Raw genomic sequence first — 21,023 nt, 5'->3', positions numbered from 1 at the left:
TGCAAATTCGCTGTCGATCACAAATCATTGCTATACGATTCGAAAGTTATCCCGGTAATCGCGATAACCTCGGACCGTACGGCGCGGAGGAAATTCATGGTGCATGTGCAGAGAGAGAGTTCTGTATCGAATCGATACAATTAACCCTGCAAACCACAATGGGGTTGCGCGCCGTTGTATTGGCCAACACGACGTTATAATTGCCGCTGCTGCCGCTATACCGCCGCCGTCATGAACGGAATAGTTTTATTCGTCGTGTGCACCACGCTCCGGATTTATGATATTTAATCCTGTCATAAACACGCACGCATTATTCTCACGCATTGTTGAAATTAACCTTTTTATCCGACGAACATGATAGATATTTAATAGATTGGGTTTTACGAGGATCGCGAGTTCTATATATTCCCAGCAAAAACCGTGAAATGTGCTTTTTTCGCGAGAGAGAATTCGTGAAACGTCAAAGTACAAATAACTGCATTGTAAAAAGTGATGAGCTGTCTTCGCTCAAATGTCGCGCGATTTTATCGAAACTATTTTTATACGGTAATGTGTAAATTATTAAAAAAAAAACATTCATAATATGTTATATAATATATAATATATAAGAAAATAAAAAAACGAATGTAAAAGAACGCGGTCGCAAATGTTACATAAATTGCATCACTATAATAGTACGATGCGTAACCATCAGCGTTCTCCGCGACTTGGATGTCGCGTTTGTACGAGGCTGTAGTAAAGACTAGCGTATCTCTCGTGAAGCAAGCTCTTTGACGGGTACGTGAAACTTATCTCGGATATTCGAGAGCTTTAATAAGGCAGCGACTGTGCTGCGCCAAGTTCGCGATGTAAGCGCAACGGTGCGGGCAACGCCCGTCTCATCCCCCATTTCCGAGCTATCATCCAAAAGGGCGCGAGAGAGTCCTGGTCCTGCCACCTTCTCTCATCGCCATCTGCGCTCGATTCGTCTCACGGGCCAGGTAACTCGCACCTGGCGTTTCAAACATCGGCGAAATTCGTCCAACGAGTCGTACCGGTTCGACTGGTCGTGTGCTTTAATTGAGTCGCGGAAAGTGACATTCCTCGTATATAAGCAGCAATTATCTCCCTTTCGTCAGTTTAAATTAATATATTAAAATATAGTGTGAAATATAAATGTGCCTTCGTGGATGTTGAAGAACGGAAAGCAAAAGCAGAAAAGGGAATAATTTTTTATATGAGAATGGTTCTCTCTTTTTCTCTCCCTCGCTGTCTCTCTCTCTCTCTCTCTCTCCCTCTTAACGATCCAATTACTCAAGACGATCGTCATCCAGGTAAAGCGACGGAACAAATTATTGTTATCGTTACTATCACCGGATCTAATCTACGAGTAGAATTGATCCACCCCCGGGACTTGGCCGTTTTCCCTTCCTCCCCCTCCTTCTACTTACCCGTCCGCAACTATTTATCTAAGTTCTACGCTTTCCTCCGTGCATGCCTGCCGTCTCATTATCGCTCGTATAACGTGAGGAAAAGTCGCGTAATCGCTTAATGGCCGCTCTTCTAAAACTCATTAGTTTTTTCTTTACCCCGCATAATATAATAGATACTTATATATAACAGGATTCAAATAATTAATGCGGAAAATTGCAATCGGTGCGCTTTGGCGAAGTAATAATAGGATTAATGCTCACTTAACGTTCACTTTACGAAGTAACGCATTCGATCTCCATACCCCCCTCTTCCTTTATATAGAATCCTGCTAGTTATTTCAACCAATTAATAAATTATAATTATCTCTCTTTCTTACGTGAAAGATTTAACAATCGCTATATTTAGATCGCGTTAAAAATCGCTTTAGCGAGATTTTCGCGCATCGCGAAAATTCGGCAAATTATGTAGTAATACATATTGTATATTTGATTGCCGAGAGACCCGCGTGAATACTTGACACGTATTCGCGAATAATCCGAAACGTGACATCTGAGATGTTACGACGGTTATAAACGGCATCGCAATTCGCGAAACGTAATAGCAGAATGGGGAGACGGAAAAGGACAAGAAGGGCGAAGAGGCTTTAAAGATACATCGCGATTTTATACTGTCGTTGCGTCGTGAAATGCGATACGGAGTTTCTGTAAATAACGGAACGAGAAATCCCGTGCGCGCTATTTCTCGGGCGCGAATCAAATTCGCAACTATTGTCGCGATGGAGACTCCCGTTATTTGTCTTTTAACAAATTATATATCCGTTCGTTTGATTAACTATTATCTAAACTATTTTTAAATCTCATCACCGCGTGGATCCGTTTCTAGTTCGATGTAATTTACGCGCATGGATTTTTGCGAGAGCGTGATACGAGATGATGCTTTTCATGCTTTGACTTGTACCGAAAGAAATGTAATGAAATGCGCGTATCTCTAAGGAAAGATTAATGACATTTAAATGCACGATATCAAAAAGTGTCGGAGAAAACAGAATAAACTCGCGAATATTTTATATGATTCTATATTATTAAATCGCCTCGAAAGACACTTTAGAGAAAACCACTGGAAATAATATTGACTTCAGCAAAGGTAAAGTCGCTCGTTCAAAGAACGTCGCTGTTTACTTTTTTCGCCTTATTACGCGACCGATCTAATGTACCTAACGATAGCATCTCCGACGAGTCATTTCGCCACCGAAGACACCCTCCGGATAGAAAAAAAGAGATAGACAGCGGATGCGATTCATCGCGCGGTAATCCGTCGTATTTATGAGACGGGAAGTCGCGTGTCCCCTCTGTCGCAAGGACAAAAACCCGACTCGCGCACGCCGTCAACCTGCTCGCTCCGAGAAGCCCCGTAAGAAGCGTACGCGACCCGTATGGTGGTCGTCCACGGAGAGGAATAACTAAAAAGAGCGGCGAGGGATGTGGAAGAGAAGGGGGGACCCATGGGGACATATGTCGGGGACACATAATTCGCCGACCACGCCTCGATGATCGTGCGGCACGCATGCGGCACACACGCACGCACGCGGCTTGGATTCGATTACACAAAGGTGATGGCTCTTGGGGTTCCTTGCGCACCACCCTCGTCGAAAAAAAACAAAAAAACATGAGAGATCGCGGAGATAACCTATCCCCCCTCGCCCCCTCCTGTACGACGATTATGAGAAGCTAATAAGATCATAAGATCAAAAGCGTAAAAATTATATACAGTGAGAGAGAGAGAGACTATCAAGTATCAAATAGGATTATGTACTTTGATTCCCCCGCAGAGTCAATTTCAATCGCGCCAGATGATTTTGAAAGAACATCGCGTAACATGTAATATGGTAAAATGATGATGGTGAGTTGTAAATATATACTCTCACGCTATAGAATAATTATTAAACTAGATAAACTATGTAAAAGCGAAAGAGATTACCGCGTTGAAATTACGAATAATAAGCCGTTTTCGTATTATCGTATTATATTATCGTTAAAGCCATAGATTTAACTATAGACGGAAACGCGGCAATAGTAGTAGCGACCACCATGAATTGATGGGTATTATGCTAAAGTTATTTTCAAAAAATTGGGATCTCGTAAAAAATGTATGAGTGTCGAGCTACATTATTTACAGCGTAGAAATAATGGCGCGCATAATTAAATGTGCAAACAGCGAGCGAAACCCCGGAAAATCAATTTAGTGAAAGCATCCACGACTTGTAAATACCATTGATAATCTCTATGCTTTGCGTTGCGCTATAACAAGAATATATTTGTGTGTGTGCGTTTGTACCTTGTATAATATTATACGTATATATGAATAAATATTTTAATAACAAATAACTCTAAAAACGAAAAAGAAAGCGCTTTGTGTCGAGACACTATACCCTCTCCCTCTCTGCAAATTATTCGATTCACTATCCTTTCCCCACTAATCGATATTCTTACAGTAATAAATACAAGATTATATTGCGAATACTATTGTCTTCTCATCTACCTTTACGTACCTAACAGAGGACCACACATTGGGAAGGTTTGATGTCATACTATGATTTCGTCTTATTTTATGATTCATAAAATCAAGAATAACGAGAATAAAAGATGGAAAACGATTATCTATGACAAGCATAATGAACACCAATTATTTGTATAATTGTCCATTTAACAGTGTTGCTTCTAATCATTCGCCCAGCCCGCAACCCGCATATACTATCTCGACAACCACAGCGGAGTCTAAATTTGACCCTACTTAAAAAGAAACGTAATAAGAATTAGGTGTGAACGTATTTTCGGAGTCATAAAATTTTCATCGACGCGATCCGCGCCAAGAAAAATTTCGTCGGAAAAAAAACTCGTCCAAACATTCTAAAAAAAAACGATCCCGGAATAAAATTTCCTACACCAAATAAACGTCACATTCCGCCCTGAGTGCACATCCCCGCCGTGTATTTGCCGCTCTTATTTCCGTCGCCTTATTTCCGCGTTTCTCCTGCGCTTGAAGAGCGATTAAAGAGAAGAGATTCCGCGCGATGGGGAGGGAAACTGCGACGGGAAATACTACCGCGCAATATTGCGCGCAATGTCCCGTGTGTGCGTGTGTCTATAAAAAACTTGGTTAGTTTAAAAACAAAAAACAGTAGTAGCCCTCCTCCCTCCCTCCTGCCGGACACGGGGAGAAAATCGCGCGGCCACTCTGGCGAAATAATATTGTTGTTGCTTTTAGGAAGCAACGTCCTCGCGCGACGATGATTAATGGCCGGCCCGCGACAATGGGTAGACGTCAGCAGATACGCGTGAAACCACGGCGTTACACGGTGAATGTCGGCACGTGTGCACCATTGTTAGGGAAATAGACTTGAATGGTGTGTTAAACAAATTTCACTCGCGAACGAAATATCCGACATGGATGAAAAGTTGCGTCGTGCAAGATTCTATACCCCCGACGACAAATGTGATTTATCCCGCGGCGATAAGCTCGTACAACGTAATATGGAGAATCCCGGTATTATTATGTATAGGAGATTTTGAGCTTGTGATGAAAAAAGCTTTTACGAGAAATTCACGTAAATTTTAAATATTCAGCGTATCATGTATTGTTACAGAAAAATATTTAATGACAGCTTCGTAGAATATTTATGAAAAGATGTTTTCGAGTTATTTTTTAAAATAATTATATAATGTACCGATTTATGAGAATACCTATACTAAGATCTGAAAAAATATTATATTATGTTCTCAATAGATTAATTTTAAAAAGATATTGTTTCAATTAAAAGATTATAATTTTCTTGTCTGCAGAGAGTGGCTGTGTTTGAAAATTTAGGCGAATTACAGAGTACGAGCATTTATATGACAGAGAGGCGTGTAATTAAAATTCACGTCATCCTCGCGTCGGATTCTGAATTCCACTTTATGCTACAAGTCTATGTGTACATCTCAAAAGTTTGACGAGAGCAAACTCGGTGTTGCTTTTTTAGCCATATTTGTAATCAATGATGCAATATTACTAAGACTAAACTTTTTACAAAATACAATATGTTGCAGCGCTAACTCGCGCAACATAATTTATTGTTATGGATAAATAGCGTCAAAGAAGTAAACTAATTCCGCAGCTTCCAATTTTTACCCACGGGGGGTAGGTTTAATTTTCTTTCTCGAACCTGTGCTTTACGATTATCGTGTAAATTATTACTCGCGTGCGATTAAATTAGCGAGAGATCTCTATAAATTTCCGCGTTTCGCGTAAAAACGAGAGACACATTTTAAGTAGGCGCCTTGAATTTTCGCAAGAGAAAGAAAAGGGGCGATCTTCTCAAAGAGAGATTCCGAAAACGGTCTCTCGCGTGCAGAGAGAGAAGTATCGTCCGAAGTAAAAACCCGAAGTTAGAAACCAACACCGGGTATACGGGGCTGTAGAGCGGGAGAAACGCAAAGTAAGACATAATTGCGCCATAGTGGGGAAACGAAGAGTAAGAATAAAAGAAGATGAGGAATGCCGGGCAACAGACTGACCTTGAGCACGGACGACGGTGAGCAGGCCGGCGAGGAGAATGATCGGATGGCACCGCATCATCTTTTTCACCTTCCTTCCCGCCTCGAGGCTATTTCCACCCGGCCGTCCTCCAGCTCGTCTTCACTTTTCTCGTATCTCGCCGCACGCGTAGACAGGTCCGCTTTCCCCCTCACGCAATCAAAACGAGAAAACACACTGCTATTACGTTCCTCTCGTCCTTCTTTCTCGCCCCCCTCCCCCCCCCCCCCCCGCGCGATATCCGGTCTTCCTCGCGTGCCGATCACTCGATGGTATTTCCTTGGTATCTCTCGCGACTCGATCGCCGTTTAACGCCGTCACGAAAGATCCTGCGTTCAGCACTCATATCACTTGTGTTCCCCCTCGTCCGCTCTCTCGATCCGCAAGAGAGGTCGAGTCCGGCCGTAAATTTCTTCGGCGAAAAGTGCTTCTTCGTACGAATCACGAATCACCTTTTCACTCGATGTTCGCTCGCGGGTCCTCACAATCCCCTGTCGACGACGACGGTCGACGACACGTCCGCTCTCGCGTTCGTTCTAGAAATGGAGAGGAGGGACGTTCGACTTTACCACATCGCTAAAGCCGATAGTAAAACGCAATGATGACGCTTTATCGCCAAGAGTGGTAGTCCGGAGTCTCGAGCGTCGTCTTTCTCAATTCGGTCGGGTCGTCCCATTTCCGCACCTTGAGGAAAACTCGTCCGGATTCGCGCTCGAACGAGAATCTCTCTCTCTCGACAGCGCGGGATATTAAAGCGGCGAGAACGGAAGCGGAAGGGATCGCCGACGGGGATATCGCCGTGGATATGGACCAGTGGACCAGCAGGGGACAAACCCGATGAAACGAGAGGGAAAACTTGCGCGAGAGGACCGTCCGTTTCAACTTCCGCGTTTGAGACTCGAGCGATGGGATAAAATAAAGAGTTGACACGGTTATATATATCCTCTCTTTCTTGCACCGCTTTGAAACGAGGCGAGATGCTGTATACAACACGTCCCGGAAAGAAGCGGAGAATGCGCCTGAATACGCCTCTAATGAGCCGCGTGAATTCGTTCCCGTCTCTGCGTCCTCTCGTTCTCTTAAGCGCGTTTTATCGCACGCAAAAAGACACCGACCGGACACGAATCGCGTTGTTCTTCGACGAGTTTTACGATCGTCCCCGCCGATGATCGATGAACTCGGGGGTGCATAAGGGCGCGAGCAGCAGATGGTGGCTTTCTGTTAGGAAAACGAGGCGACACGACTACCGTTGCGGCCAACCGCGACGCGATCCTCTCCGTCTCGAATAACACTTTTGCGAAGTTTCCGAAAGCTTCCCCGGTCGTTTCTCTCCGGACGCTAACTTCCTCCGGTAGTCCTGTACTGTCTTCGCCGAACCTCGGCGCATTCCATCTCTCTCTCTCTCTCTCTCTCACCGCTTTCAACGGCACTCGACTCTGGTCCGCAACGAGACATAATTGAATAAAACCACTAAGTGATTAATTGCCGGAGCCTCCGTGGCGTTCTTCCATACTTGGCCCCCGCCTCAACTTGCTACTCAAGTTTAAAAGATCTCAAGCTCGGACAAGTTTAAAGGATCTACGGGAACGAAGCAGCCCTTCTTCCACCTGACCGATAATTTCCATCTCTCGCATCTTCGCAGCGTTCTTTTCTACAGCACTACCGTACATGTTTTATCACGATATTTTTCAGGAAGAAAATAATAATTATAAAAAAAAAAAAAAAGTAAAACTACATTAGTAATGCGCGCAGATAAATTATGAATTCTTGACAGATTTTTCAGAAAATACCCATCGTAAAGTGTCAGTTTCATACTTTGAAAAACCGGATATTGCTATAAAAAATTAAACGCTCGCTTTAGCAGATAAATTACAGTTTTGTGCTCACATAAATCGATCGATATAAAGATTTGCGATGGAACGTTATCCTCGAAACCGCATCATTTTTGTACGAATTACCAACTTTCTCTCCGTAAAAAGAATTCTAACATTGCCTCGTTGCTTCTCTATTCTACTTCACTTCGATTATTTGTTGAACTATAAAAGTCGTATTAATATCATGGGAACCATCAAGGATTTTGTAGACATTATTTATCGATCTATAAAGACGTATAAACTACTCGTATACTCGGTATATAAACCAACGGAAATAAAATTGCAAATATTAGAATTTATACTGCGAGTCTTTCTTTCACTATTGTATTCCTTTTCCTCGTCGCTTCAAATTCAATAATCTATGAAAAATATGATAACGAATGACGCGGGATTTTCACAAACTTTTACTTTCTCACTGAACATTTCATCGGCAAACATCTGGTCGCATTCTGTGCTCAGCTAGATCCCGGTTTACTCTCTATTACGGATGTTATGGTTTCTCGCGCGTTCAAACATTCAATACATCACTCCAAGACGGGCTATAACATTACCTCCTGATGTATTTTCCCTGTAGTTGATCACAACGTAAAAGCACCATAAGTAGAATGCGTTTAAAAATATTCAAGTGGATAAGTCAAATGCACGGTATTAAGAGATGACTGTCTCAAAATAAATATCATTAATATCATTAATGGAGTCTCTTAAGTATCGCATCGATAAAATTTGCAATGTCATGATAACACAGTTTTCTCGATACAACGTACATAAGTCGTTTCTTTTCTTTTTTTTCGGTAAAAAGTCCAGGTGGAGTTGGTTCCGCTTTAATCGTGATGTATAGTCCAACTTACGCTATTAAATCGAATTTACTTATACGTCTTCTCACGTTTTAGGCCGGGAGAGAGAGAGTTTTACTAGTTTAAAACTTGCGCCGACTGTATATAGGTAGGGGATGCGTATCCGCGCTGGAAAGTAGGATCCGATGAATTTATCGGTTTTTCACGAAAGTTAAAAGTCTTGGCGGGGCCGATAAGCAATTTCATTGACCTTGCGGCGAGATAGTCACGCATTTTTTTTCTTTTCTATTACGCGATAATAATTGATGTGTTTCCGCCGGAAACTTGAATAAACGTCAGATGCCTCTTTCAGGACCACTCGTTTTTTCTCGATTTAAAATAGAAAAAAAATGGTTTGAGACTCTCACCAATTCGTCGGTTTTCATCTCTCGCGCATTTCGCCCCTCGAAACTGGATATAGCTCTCCGCTTTTAACGGCCGGAGCAATTTTCGTCGTGGAAAGGAGAAGTCGCTATTTAATAACATTTCGTTACGTCGAGGAAATATTTCGCGTCTCCTGCTGTATCCACGTCACGTTTCCGAGGTATACGTATTCCGCCAGCGCCGATTCAGCGGCGAAAGAGAGAGCCGGCGGGAGTGCTCGACGAAAAATCGTTAACTGCCCGTTTTCACAGCTAGAAGCCCGAGTTACCACAACGAATCGAATTTGCTAATAGGGCTCCGGCTTCCCGGAGCCTTGGGGGAATCGACTCGACGCGTGGCAGGCAGGCAGTTAGGATATGTGTCCTGCGGGCTGTATCCTGGTGGATACCAGAGGGTACCGTGGAATGTGAGACTGTCGCGGCGACAGAAAACGCTCGTTAAAACGCGCTCATCAGTTCTCACATACAGGATTCGCGTCGACGATTAACCCGAACGTAGGGGAAGTCCATGGAAGAGGTAAAGGAGAAACGAGCGAGCGTTCGACGCTAACGAGAGCTAAAAAGAGTCGGAAACGGGGCTATTTCGAAATATGTATATAAAAAATGTCCGTACACATTTTCGTTTATCTTTTGGAATTGCGCCGCGAATTTTGTGTACGCCGCACCGGAAAAATCCGGTGACAAGTGCAGGCCACGCTCGTGAAACGGTGTATTACGGTTATAAACGATGTATTCGGAAACGTGCGCGGGGTCGGATTAATTGAACGAATATTAAATGTCGCTTGCGTAATTACCGCGGAAATCGCAAAAAGGCCGCTTTAAACGCGAAACGCGAGAAACGAAATTAATAGAAATAAAGCACCAAACGCGCCCCGCGCGAATTTAGGTCAGCGGAGCATTCTAGTACGGTTTATAAAAAACACTGGCTCAAAAAAAATCGCTTTCGATACGATAAAATTGATATAATCGTAATTCGAGAAATAAATCGAAAAAATCAAGTTCTCACTCTTCAAAACTCGTGTCTCAAAGAAAATCATTGTCTCCGTAAAATTTAAAATTCGTTGCGACACAATCTGAAGAATTACTGCTCCATCACGAAGAAGAAAATCAAGAAATCTCGTCGACATCGAACGGTCCTGATCCACTGCTCGTTAAGGGACTCGGCGGATCGTCACGAGACTACTACGTGCTTCATCTATCATTCAGCCAGTTGTACCGTGTTTACTTAGCAAAAACACCTGTCGGCACCACCCGACGGCTCTTCCGCCGATGTTGCATCGACACCGATCGTTTTGCCGATGAAAACTACGGGAATCCGGGCGGATCACCCGCCCGATGCCGGATTTCCAATCACCGTCCAACGGCCGACCGATAAAAAGCCGCGGAACTCGTTAAGCTACCACTGCGCGATCGCTCGAACGCGACGAATTGACGTCGAATGAGAATCGAGAGATGCGAGTCCTCGATAGAAAATCCTCGCGATGCACCGAGAGTCACGTTACATTATCGATCTCTCGTGATTTGCAAAAGAGACGGAGAGAAAAAAAAGGGTCGGGAGAAGAAGAAAAAAAAAGAAGAGCAGGAAAAGGAGGAGCGGAACAATCGAGAGAAGAGAATCGTAGCGCGGATTCATTGTCGTTGGCGAGAAACGTCGTTTTTCCCACCCTTTCCCCAAGGGGTGGCCGGCGCTCCCGGTCAAAGAAAGACACCTCGAGACCCCGGGACACTTCGCGCTTTAAAATCGACATCGACCTCTCTCCTCGTAAATCCTGAAAGCCAGAAACGCCAGAGCTCTCTCTCGGAACAATCGTCCAGCCGGATGGCAAAGGGAGCGGCAATTCCGTCGTTGCAATTTCGCGCGGTCGCTCCCTCGCACGCTCGCACGTTCGCTCGCGGGACGCGCGTAAGATCAAAGTGAACCGTGTATTTAAACGCGCGCGCGCGATATATACACGGCACGCACAAGATACGCGTACGCTCGCCACGATCGCGGGCTCGGCACTGGCGCGCAGTGGCGCCCGGACTTTTAGTTCGTGGCGCTACCGACCAGCGTCGCGACGCCCGTTCTCTCTCTCTCTTCCCCTGTTTGTCTTCCCCACTTCCTCTCTCTCTTTCATCCCTCTCCCCACCAGGGAGCGGCGACGTCCGTCCGGCGCACCGGGGCCCTTCCGCGCGAATATCCCGCCGATACCCTCGTCGACGATGCCCGCCCGCGATGGGAAACCCCGGCGCACATGCTGTCAATCAAAAGAACGCGAGATAACATCCGCGGATAAAGGCTGTCAGTCCTGCTATCTGTACTTTAGATAATGAAATCCCTAACTTTATTTTCCACGGAGTGAAAATGCGCAATTATTCCGGCGAACGTCGATCGACGTGTATATAAGCGGCATGCATAATAGAGATTTTCAATTGTGCTCGTTTTTCTTTTACGAATTCTTTTTATATCTTCTTAAAACTTATTTTTTTCCCTTCTTTCCCTTTGAAAATGTATAACACAAAAATCAGCAATGTATTATTTAAATTGCTATATAGATAAAGTCTGTATTTAATTGACACGCTTAATTAAAAGTTACTCTTTTCCTTCCTTTCCTTTCGAAAATATATAACACAAAAATCAGTAATGTATTAATTAAACTGCTATACATGTGCTATAGATATAGTCTGTATTTAGTTGACCCGCTTGCTTAATTTATTAATTGTGACATATGTTTATATATACATATAAATAGCTCTATTTTTATTATAATTTTATTGTTCTTAGATTTTGCAGTTGCATAAGCACATCTGTTTATTCATTGCATTGTGTCTATCAACTCTGCATCTTGGATATCTTGTCAAAGAGATTTTTTGACTGGTTCTATTTTTAATGCATAAGAATATATTATTTTTTTCTTTTGAATTACTTATTGCTATCTTATATTGCTATAATATATAAATATATAAAAATTGTAATACGTTTACGTAAACTTTGATAACTCAGCAAAAGTTTAATTCAATTTTTCGCATATAAAGTACCGTCAATCGCGTTGGAACGTTTCACGTACACGAATACTGTGTCACGTAAAAAAAAAATTATAATCTGCTTGAAATTCCACTACACCGCCCCACCGAATATACGCTACACGAGATCCATTTAAATTACGCAAAGCAGGAGAATCTCGTAATCTCGGTGTCCAAGACTAGTTCCTGCTCCCGGTCTCCTAATTAGTCTAATCGCTCTATGAAATAACACATACGTATGTACGACCATATCTAAACGACCCCGCTGAGAATATCCTGGAATATATATATGATATTTTTTTGGCAAAGTAGGTTAAGAGAATATATGTTGTAAAAATTGTAAAAACCAATCAATACAGTCTCGTAAGAGTGAATAAAAAGGAGAGAAAAAATAATACACAGGCTATTACGTTACCATATCGATGGCGTACATTTAGCAGAAAAGCCGTACTCTCTCTCTCTCTCTCTCTCTCTCTCTCTCTCTCTCTCTCTCTCTCTCTCTCTCTTTCTCTTTGAATAAAAGGAAACAAAAGGAAGGGTCAGAGATATGCGTAAAAAAGATGAAAATGAAGAAACACGATACTGTTTCGCGCGCAACGATCGCCACGCGCTTTATACCAACTGCGTTGCCATGGTAAAGAGAAGCTTATAGAATTTCTCTCGTTTCTATCACTGGTTTACTATAGTTTTCACTGAGGCGGTAAGCAGCTCTTTTCCCGGTGCGCGGCTCTTGCCGAGAGCTGAGATGGAGCTTTTCAAGAACGTCTTGTGTCGAACGTCTCGGCGAACCATGGAAATAACGGGTAAGAGGAGACAAAGGAAGAGGATGAAAAAGAAAATAACGAGAGAGAAAAGAAAAGAGAGAAGGCAGGAGAGGGAAAGGGAGGAAAAGGGTAAGTAAAATGGTGTGGGGGGAAAAAGAATCGCGAGAATGGAGAACGCGTACACGTCAATGTCGGTAACGTACGATCGAAGGTATTTCCGCACAATTGGTCGTGATAACGCTCGCAGAGCGGTAACTTAGTTGTCGTCGCTATCTAACGATTTCCAGCGAGATATCGCGGAAAGATAGGGAAGATCGCGTTCGGAAATCTTGCCGCCCGCTTACTCCTACATGACGTTCATCGAACACGTAACTATCCGATGCTTGCGAGATACGCTCTTATCCGAATCTTTGAGGAAAACTGCTCATTAATTAGAGATAATTAAGGGTAGCATGTATCGCAGGCAGACAAAGTATCGCATCTTTCAATTACATGTAAGATATGTTCTCCCTCCCTCATCACCCTCTTTCTTTCTCTCTTGATAAGAATTTGTTAACTTATTGAATTATCCTTTTCTAAAAAAGATATGTAAAGTCGATATATCGAAGTTTATTGTTGTCGCTTTTCCGTGATGCTTACTGGCTGTTAAGATTCGCTTTGTGCGTTATATTCGTATATCGAGAGGCTGTCATCGCGAGGGTTAGCAGTTTGACAGTTTGTTCAAAATAAAATTAAATAAAATAATATTAGTTTTAAATAATATGTTATAATACTTTATCCGCGATTAATATTTTCTGACAGAAATCAGCTGATAACTGTCAAAAATATTAATCGAGTTTAAAGTATTATAATATTTTATTTAAAACTAATATCATTATTTTATTTAATTTTATTTTGAACAAACTGTTAAACTACTAACCCTCGCGATGACAGCCTCTCGATGCTACGAATATAACGCACAATGCGAATCAAAACAGTTAATCAGCATCGGAAAAGATGCAACAATACTTTCAAGAATCGACTTAACGTTCCTTTTTTAGAAAGGGATGTTATAATATTTTAAATTCGAATAATATTTTTGTCAATTATCAGAGCTGATTTTTGTCAAAAAATATTAATCACAGATAAGATATTATAACATATTATTTAAAACATATGTTACTATTTTAATATTTTCAACACATATATATTCTCATATTATCGCTATAGAAATATTATTAAATAAATATAATATTAAATAAACAATTTCTCACTCACCGATAGGTGCAATAGCGGAGTTGTAGTACACAGCACATTTATCTGAAAGCAAAATATTCAAATTATGTATATACATAATGTGTCGAATAGTGTGTGTCGAAATCTCATGTCATAAACAATGCAGTTTAGAAAAAATGTTTTATTTTGCATACCTCATAGTTGTCCCGATGTCGCCCGATGCCTCCCCGGGCCTCCTCCTCCTCTCTTGGTCCATGGTAGCACTCACGACACTCGCGAAAATACGAATAATTACGATCGCCCGATACTTTACACGGCACTCCCGACACGACGCGTGAATCGCAATGCTACCTGTAACAAATAAAATACATACATATATTAGAATAATCTTATTATTTCGCATTATAACATACACAATATAAATATGTAAGCTAGAATTAACGATAGATATATCCACGGATCGTAACACATTCGCGCGCGCGAAACAGTTTAAGTTGGGTTATGTTGGCAAGAGATTTTGCATCCAATTTTTCGCGAAATATGCATTTCGAACAATTACGACTACATATTAACGTTGAAATTATGATATGCGATTGATAAATATTACAATGCAAAGGTTAGAAATCGTTTCTAATGATTATGCTTACTAATTAATCACAGCGGGACGCAGCTCCAACTGCCTGATACTCGCGACGTTTCGGTAATGGCCGACGCTACAAACATCGGCAACTTCACTCTAATAACGCGCGCGCGACCGCGCGATACAATATACATGACTTAATATTAATAATTAATTAAAATTCGAAGGAGATTCGTTCGAAAAGATATAGCTTTAGAAAGAAAAAATATTAATCGAGAATAAGATATTATAACATATTATTTATAATACAACATATATACTATTTTATAACTTTTACCATATTATTATTTTAAAATTTAATTAGCAAATTATAACATACACAATATAAATATAAATAGGTAAGCTAGAATATTTAATTAGCAAATTTTCGCTTTATTAATATTTTTTGATAAAAATCAGCTGATTAAAGCGTTAATTTGCTAATTAATTTTTAAAATAATGTTATAAAAATTAAAATAATGTTTTAAATAATATGTTATAATACTTTAAACTCGATTAATATTTTTGACAATTATCAGCTGATTTCTGTCAAAAAATATTAATCGAAAATAAGGTATTATAACATATTTTTTATAACATATAACTATTTTAATTTTTTACCATATTATTATTTTAAAATTTAATTAGCAAATTAACGCTTTAATCAGCTGATTTCTGTGAAAAAATATTAATCGAGCGGCTGTCATCGCGAAGGTTAACAGTTTTGACAGTTGTTTAAAATAAAATAAAATTAAATTAAATTAAATCTTTGAATAAAATAGCGCGCGCTTGTGTTGTCTAGTGATATTTTTTTAAATTTTTTATTTATTTATTTATTTACGGGATAGCAATCCCTCTTGTATCAATTACAGAAAAATAATAACATTAGTAGACGACATGTGATATTAAACAATGAAACAGAAATAACTAATATAAAAATAAGTACATTTTACTACTGATAGTAGACGCTAGGCATTTATAAAAATTCTTAATTGGAAATGATATATAAAGTGCGTGTTATTTTTTATTGTTTTTGACTTGCATTTATGATTTTATGTTAATGATTAAGTGATTGCGCGACGAAAAGGCTAACCGTAATGAGAAATTGTTGATTCGTACTACTTAATCTATCTACATTTTTATTTGCGCATAATAAAATTACGATATATAAAGTGTGTGTTATTTTTTTATTATATTTGACTCGTATTTATTATTTTATGCTCATGGCAGAGTAATTGCGCGACAAAAAGGTTGAATCCTTTCCTTTTCTAAAAGAGATAAAATCGATACTCGCATATATCAAAGTTTATTGTTGTCGCTCGATTAATATTTTTGACAGTTATCAGCTGATTTCTGTCAAAAAATATTAATCGAGTTTAAACAAACTTTATATTATTTTTTTCTTAATATTATTTTTTAATACAAAACCAAAGAATGGCGCGCGCTTGGGTTGTTTCTAGTACAATAATAAACAATTCATGATTAATTAGCGCTAAAAAAATAAACGAATAAACGCGTTATTTATCAGAATAAAATCAAGTCGTGTAAAACAAAGTGTATGGCTGCATCTCATCAAATATCGTAAAGTATAAGTGGTTAAGCGCGCATACAGATTGCAACGAGATTCGCAACGCCTCGACTCGTACATCTACGGATTAAATTTCGCGGAAAATCCCCCACGAGAGACGAAAAAACACATTGAGCGCAAATGTCTTGTAAGAGTCTTATATAAGAGCTGTACTTTACATGACACATTTCGCATTTCGCGATCCTTTCGCCGCTGGATCGCGCGTGGTGAAGTGGAGAAGGCGAATGGAACTTCCTGCACCGTAAGGATTGTAATGGCAAAACGAGCGAAAGTAATGCCGGAAATAAAGCTACAATGACTTCGAGCAAAAGCCGCGTAACTGCAACAGCAAACTGCATTCGCGCGACATTGTAACAATTGAGATGCGCATTTCTACTACGACGTGATAGGTATTTACTTTGGCTTCTTCGGGGAGGCGCTGGGACGACGCGACGAGGTATGGGATGGATTAATTATATCTTTCCCCGCAAACGTGAGACAGGAATAATATTTAAATTAATGGTCATATTTCTCTCCTTTTCTATATACGCAAAATCAAATAATATGAATTAAATGTCACCACCGGATTTAATCCCATCGAGATTTAATGAGCGTGTTTTAGTTCTCGATTGTGAAAAGCGTGCGTCATGTACATGTACACCTAATTAATAATTTGCCGCAAATATAAGTGAAATAATTAATCACGCTCTCTCTCGAGAGTGATGGAAGTACCGTATTGTGTAGTGAAAGCACGAGGTCAAGTGAACAAGCGATAAGCGTAATATTCTCGATAATTGCATCGTTTCGCGCAAAATGGTGAATGTATAGAATAAAATTTAAAATAAAATTCCGCCATATGTACAACGCATTGTGCGAAACGAATGACTTCACAATCGTTTAAAGAGCAGAATAACTCGTAGAATTGCATAGACGTATATATATGTATATCTACAAATGTATATACGAAATGAATGAAACGCTTTCGCTATTGGTGTCAGACAGCCACCTGAAGGAGTCTCAATTCCAATTAAATATAAGTCAAAAAACCATTCTTTTCGTTAAACTTTTAAACGCGCGAGAAATTACGAGCATGCCATCGATCATCGGGGAAAATATGAATGATTCGAGTCAAGGCGAATTACGGGCGATCTGGTCCATATTTTTCGGGATAATCCCTCGCGCGACATATTATTAATTAGCCATTGATCGGCAAATTCCTGAATAGAGCGAAAACGTCCAATTGAATGTTTTCGGACGATGAGGGACATCGCGATATACGCGGAATGCGGCGGGAACTGAGGGTTGCCGATGCGCGCGGCAAGAGGATGGAAAAGGGGATAAACACACGACGAGAGAGCGCACGCAAGCGCTCCAGCTGCACGCAATAAACGTGCATTAAGCCACGCACATGTGGTCCAAAACCATCGGGATTATGGCGAGAACTAATTAACTCCCTCAAACGATCGTTCTCTTTCTCTCTGTCTCTCCCTCATCCTCCCCCTCTTTCTCTCTCTCATCGTCATCTCTTTTGTTGCACTCTGTCTAGCTAAACACTGTTTTGACAAGCTGACTGAACGGATTCTCTCTCCTACTCGTCAGTCGTATTTTCATCATTCATCGAGCAAATGGGAGGAAAATATATGTCAATAGGAAATATTATCAGCGGCGAAAGAACTTCAAGCGAATCTTTTTGTAGCGGTCAACACAGATTCGAGTTACACAGAGAAATTCCGGTCGCGTATTATTCGAAGGGTGAAATATCCGAAGAGTGCAAGCATTCTTTTTTTATGCGGTGCGGTTCAATGCGTGCGCGATAATCGCTCGTGGTGCAGTGACCGACTAAACGAATTGCTATCTGGCAGCCAATTGGAATCTCGGGACATCGAATCGCCAGGTCGCATTGTTGCAGCACGATGTCGTCTCGTGAATATTCCCTCGCTCTCTCTCGCACACGCACCCTCCATCTATCTATCTCTCTCTATACACCCGGCAGCCACCACGATTCGGACAGCAGGCGCGAGTAAACGCGAAGCTCGGCTGTTTGCCCTGGCACGGCGCTCGATTAATTTCTCGGGCAAAGCCTGCGGACTCGAAGGACATTGGCACCGATTGTTTTCGGCTTTGTCGTAGCACAGCGCTGAGTAAACGTCCGGCAGAAACCCTAGTCCGTTTCCTAATTAAACCAGCCCCCGGTGAGACAATCGCGGCGAGATTCGAAAACGGAGATTGGCGGACGGGTCCCGACTCGCAAATGATCGCATTCGCCGTTTACCACTTTGACGTATTTGCTAAACGATAACGTGGATTTTGCGCGTCAAAGCGAGCATGCACCGTATGCACTCGACGACGCGATTTAACTTCAAGGTCCGTCGCGATAACTCGAGTTTAAAGCGACAGAAGTAATCGGACGTTTGTCACATTCTCGCTCTCTCCGTATATATACTCCAAGTAAAAGCAATATGTATTTGCAACAAAGGAGGTACAAAAGTGACAAACACACAATAGCCGTATTTAATCATCCCCTTCGTCATCTTTATCGAGACACTTCGAGAGACGCACACATTTTCCACCGTTTCCTAAGTGACGAAAGAATTTTCGTGGGAAACTCTTGATTTGATTAGAGATAGAGAAATCTCCCAGATACGTATATACATATATACGTATCCTTTGTCGTCGTCACTGAAACATCGCAGAACGAGATGAACGTATCCTTGGATCCGTATATCGATATCCGGCGCGAGGATTTCATCACGCGCGTCCATCTATTTGCTCCTTTTCGATCCCGGTGAAACAGGGTCGAAACGAACGATGGCGCGATGAAAGACGAGAAAACGATGAAAAGTGGACAGTTGACGAGGATTCCTTTTCAACCGATACCCTGCTACACGTCCGGGCGCGTGAAAGCGCCGACGAAAATCGTCACGTTTCGTTTCTCGCCCCTTTTCACCGACCGTCTCCTCGCCGTCTTTCTCGATTTCTTTTCTTCCTCTATCTCCCTCCCCCCTCGTCACTCTTTTGTTACTTCATCCGGTACATGGTAAAGACATTCGCTGTCGTCGTCGACCCTTCCGACGACGCGCGCGGAACGTCGGACAACAGCATATAATAGACCGCCAACGGGGATGATCGCGCCCTTTGACGACAGCCCGGGCTGTCAATGGAGGAATATACGCATTAGAGATCTGACATACATACATACGTAGATTCGATGCGCCTCGTGCTGCCGCGTTTCACGGTCGACTATCATTTCCATTCTCCGCAACCGCGCCGCAGCACCACGTGCGCCAAACTCGTCGTGTAATATGCATCAAAATGGAATCTAATGTATGATGCGAAAAGCCCGGAACCGTCGCGCGTTTCTCCTGCCCGTTTTAACGCGATCGAAATGTATGCGAAATACTTAATATTTATATACCTACGTCTGAGAAAAATTGTGCTTACAACTAGAAAAGAGACGATTTATCGTGCAAGAATAAATCGAAAATGTGGATTAACATTTTTTTTTATACTTTATTTTCCTTTGATTTTTAAGTTATCCCTCCCTCCCTTGCAAACGAAGCATAAGAAAATTTTATTTTACAACTTTCGTCTACTCTGTGCACGTAATCGAGAGTGCGAAAAGAGCCACGAAAAATTCCGCGCTTGTGAAAATGATGGAAAGTCGAGAAAATTAGACACTGAAAAAACGACAATCGCGTGTCGAGGGGGATTAACACAGGTCCAGCCGCACAATTGTTTTTTACACGCAACTGCGGTACAATAGGGACACTCTTAACCCACAAATGCGCTCGTTACGACACACTCGACATGCCATTGCGGATAAAAATATCCCTGATTTTTTTTCATTGAGCATCGAGCGAGCACTCGCTCATTCTCGGTTCTTATCGGTGTATCATTCGCCGAATAGAGGAATTGCCGTTATTTCCCTCGCCCTTGTTTTTATTACACGAACACTCTTACACACGCACGCTGTCTGGTAGTGAAAACGTATACAACCACCTAGTCATTCGTACAGTAATCTACATTCGCGCAAAAATTTCGAAATAATATATTTCTCTATTTCTATTTAATCACATATATTTCTGTGCTCAGCGCTAATAACGTTTCATTCAAACTCATTCTTAATTAAGTTGTCGACGTTATATATTCGATACTTAATTATTCCCGAAGCAGACGATAATGGAAAATGTAATAACCATAGAAAATACAAAATCGAAACTTTCAAGAGAAAGTTTGCAAATTTGAAGGAATCGCAAAATCAGAAGATCAAGATGCGATAATCATTAATGGTCAGCGAACAATTCGCGGTATTTTCCGAAGCGATGAGTGCTCGTTAAAGAGTCAATCGGTTGATTATCGATGTATCAACAGTGGCATTGCTCGAAAGCGAAGAGATGACGAAGAGAGAGAAAGAGAGAATTGTTGAAATATCTGATTATTTATTCACATTATACGCGTTCATGCGCGTAACCCAGGTACACGCGTGTTCGTGTTTACTGTTCGGCTCAATATTTGACGATAGGGATTGTCCGAAACGATGTCCATTAAAACCGGAAGTTTGCAGCCGGGGTAGCGCTTAGCTTTTTCAATCGTTGTATAGATAATGGTATTTACATAGTTATATACATACATACATTTTTTATACATTGCGTATGATCACAATATAGAAATATCACAAGTTGAAGCTACATTTTAATCAACAATTTAAGACTCTAGTATATATATATATATATATATATATATATATATATATATATATAGTATATAATATATAATATAT

The 21,023-nt window shown here is 41.1% G+C and overlaps 1 protein-coding gene across 3 annotated transcripts in view; it reads right to left on the bottom strand.

Moving 5' to 3' along the window:
* The window catches only part of LOC145936957 (synaptogenesis protein syg-1), a 396,806-nt gene that overhangs the window by 279,493 nt on the left and 96,290 nt on the right, over window positions 1–21,023 (bottom strand). The window contains exons 8-10 of one of the 3 annotated variants that reach the window (XM_083039649.1): window positions 14,252–14,408; window positions 14,100–14,141; window positions 5,967–6,521 (exon numbers count right to left, since the gene is read on the bottom strand). In XM_083039649.1, the coding sequence (XP_082895775.1) occupies window positions 5,967–6,027 (61 nt within the window). In that variant the 5' untranslated portion in view covers window positions 6,028–6,521; window positions 14,100–14,141; window positions 14,252–14,408. Of the gene's footprint in view, window positions 1–5,966; window positions 6,562–10,827; window positions 11,065–14,099; window positions 14,142–14,251; window positions 14,409–21,023 lie in introns of those variants that run through there. The other 2 variants (XM_083039648.1, XM_083039647.1) reach the window with 2 other exon arrangements.

This window comes from Prenolepis imparis, unplaced genomic scaffold, assembly GCF_030444845.1.
Source record: "Prenolepis imparis isolate NDT839.2.m4 unplaced genomic scaffold, iyPreImpa1.0 SCAF_6, whole genome shotgun sequence".
NCBI classification, from domain to species: Eukaryota; Metazoa; Arthropoda; class Insecta; order Hymenoptera; family Formicidae; genus Prenolepis; species Prenolepis imparis.
The sequence above is the reverse complement of the archived record's forward strand: the minus strand, read 5'-3'. Positions and strand labels throughout refer to the sequence as shown.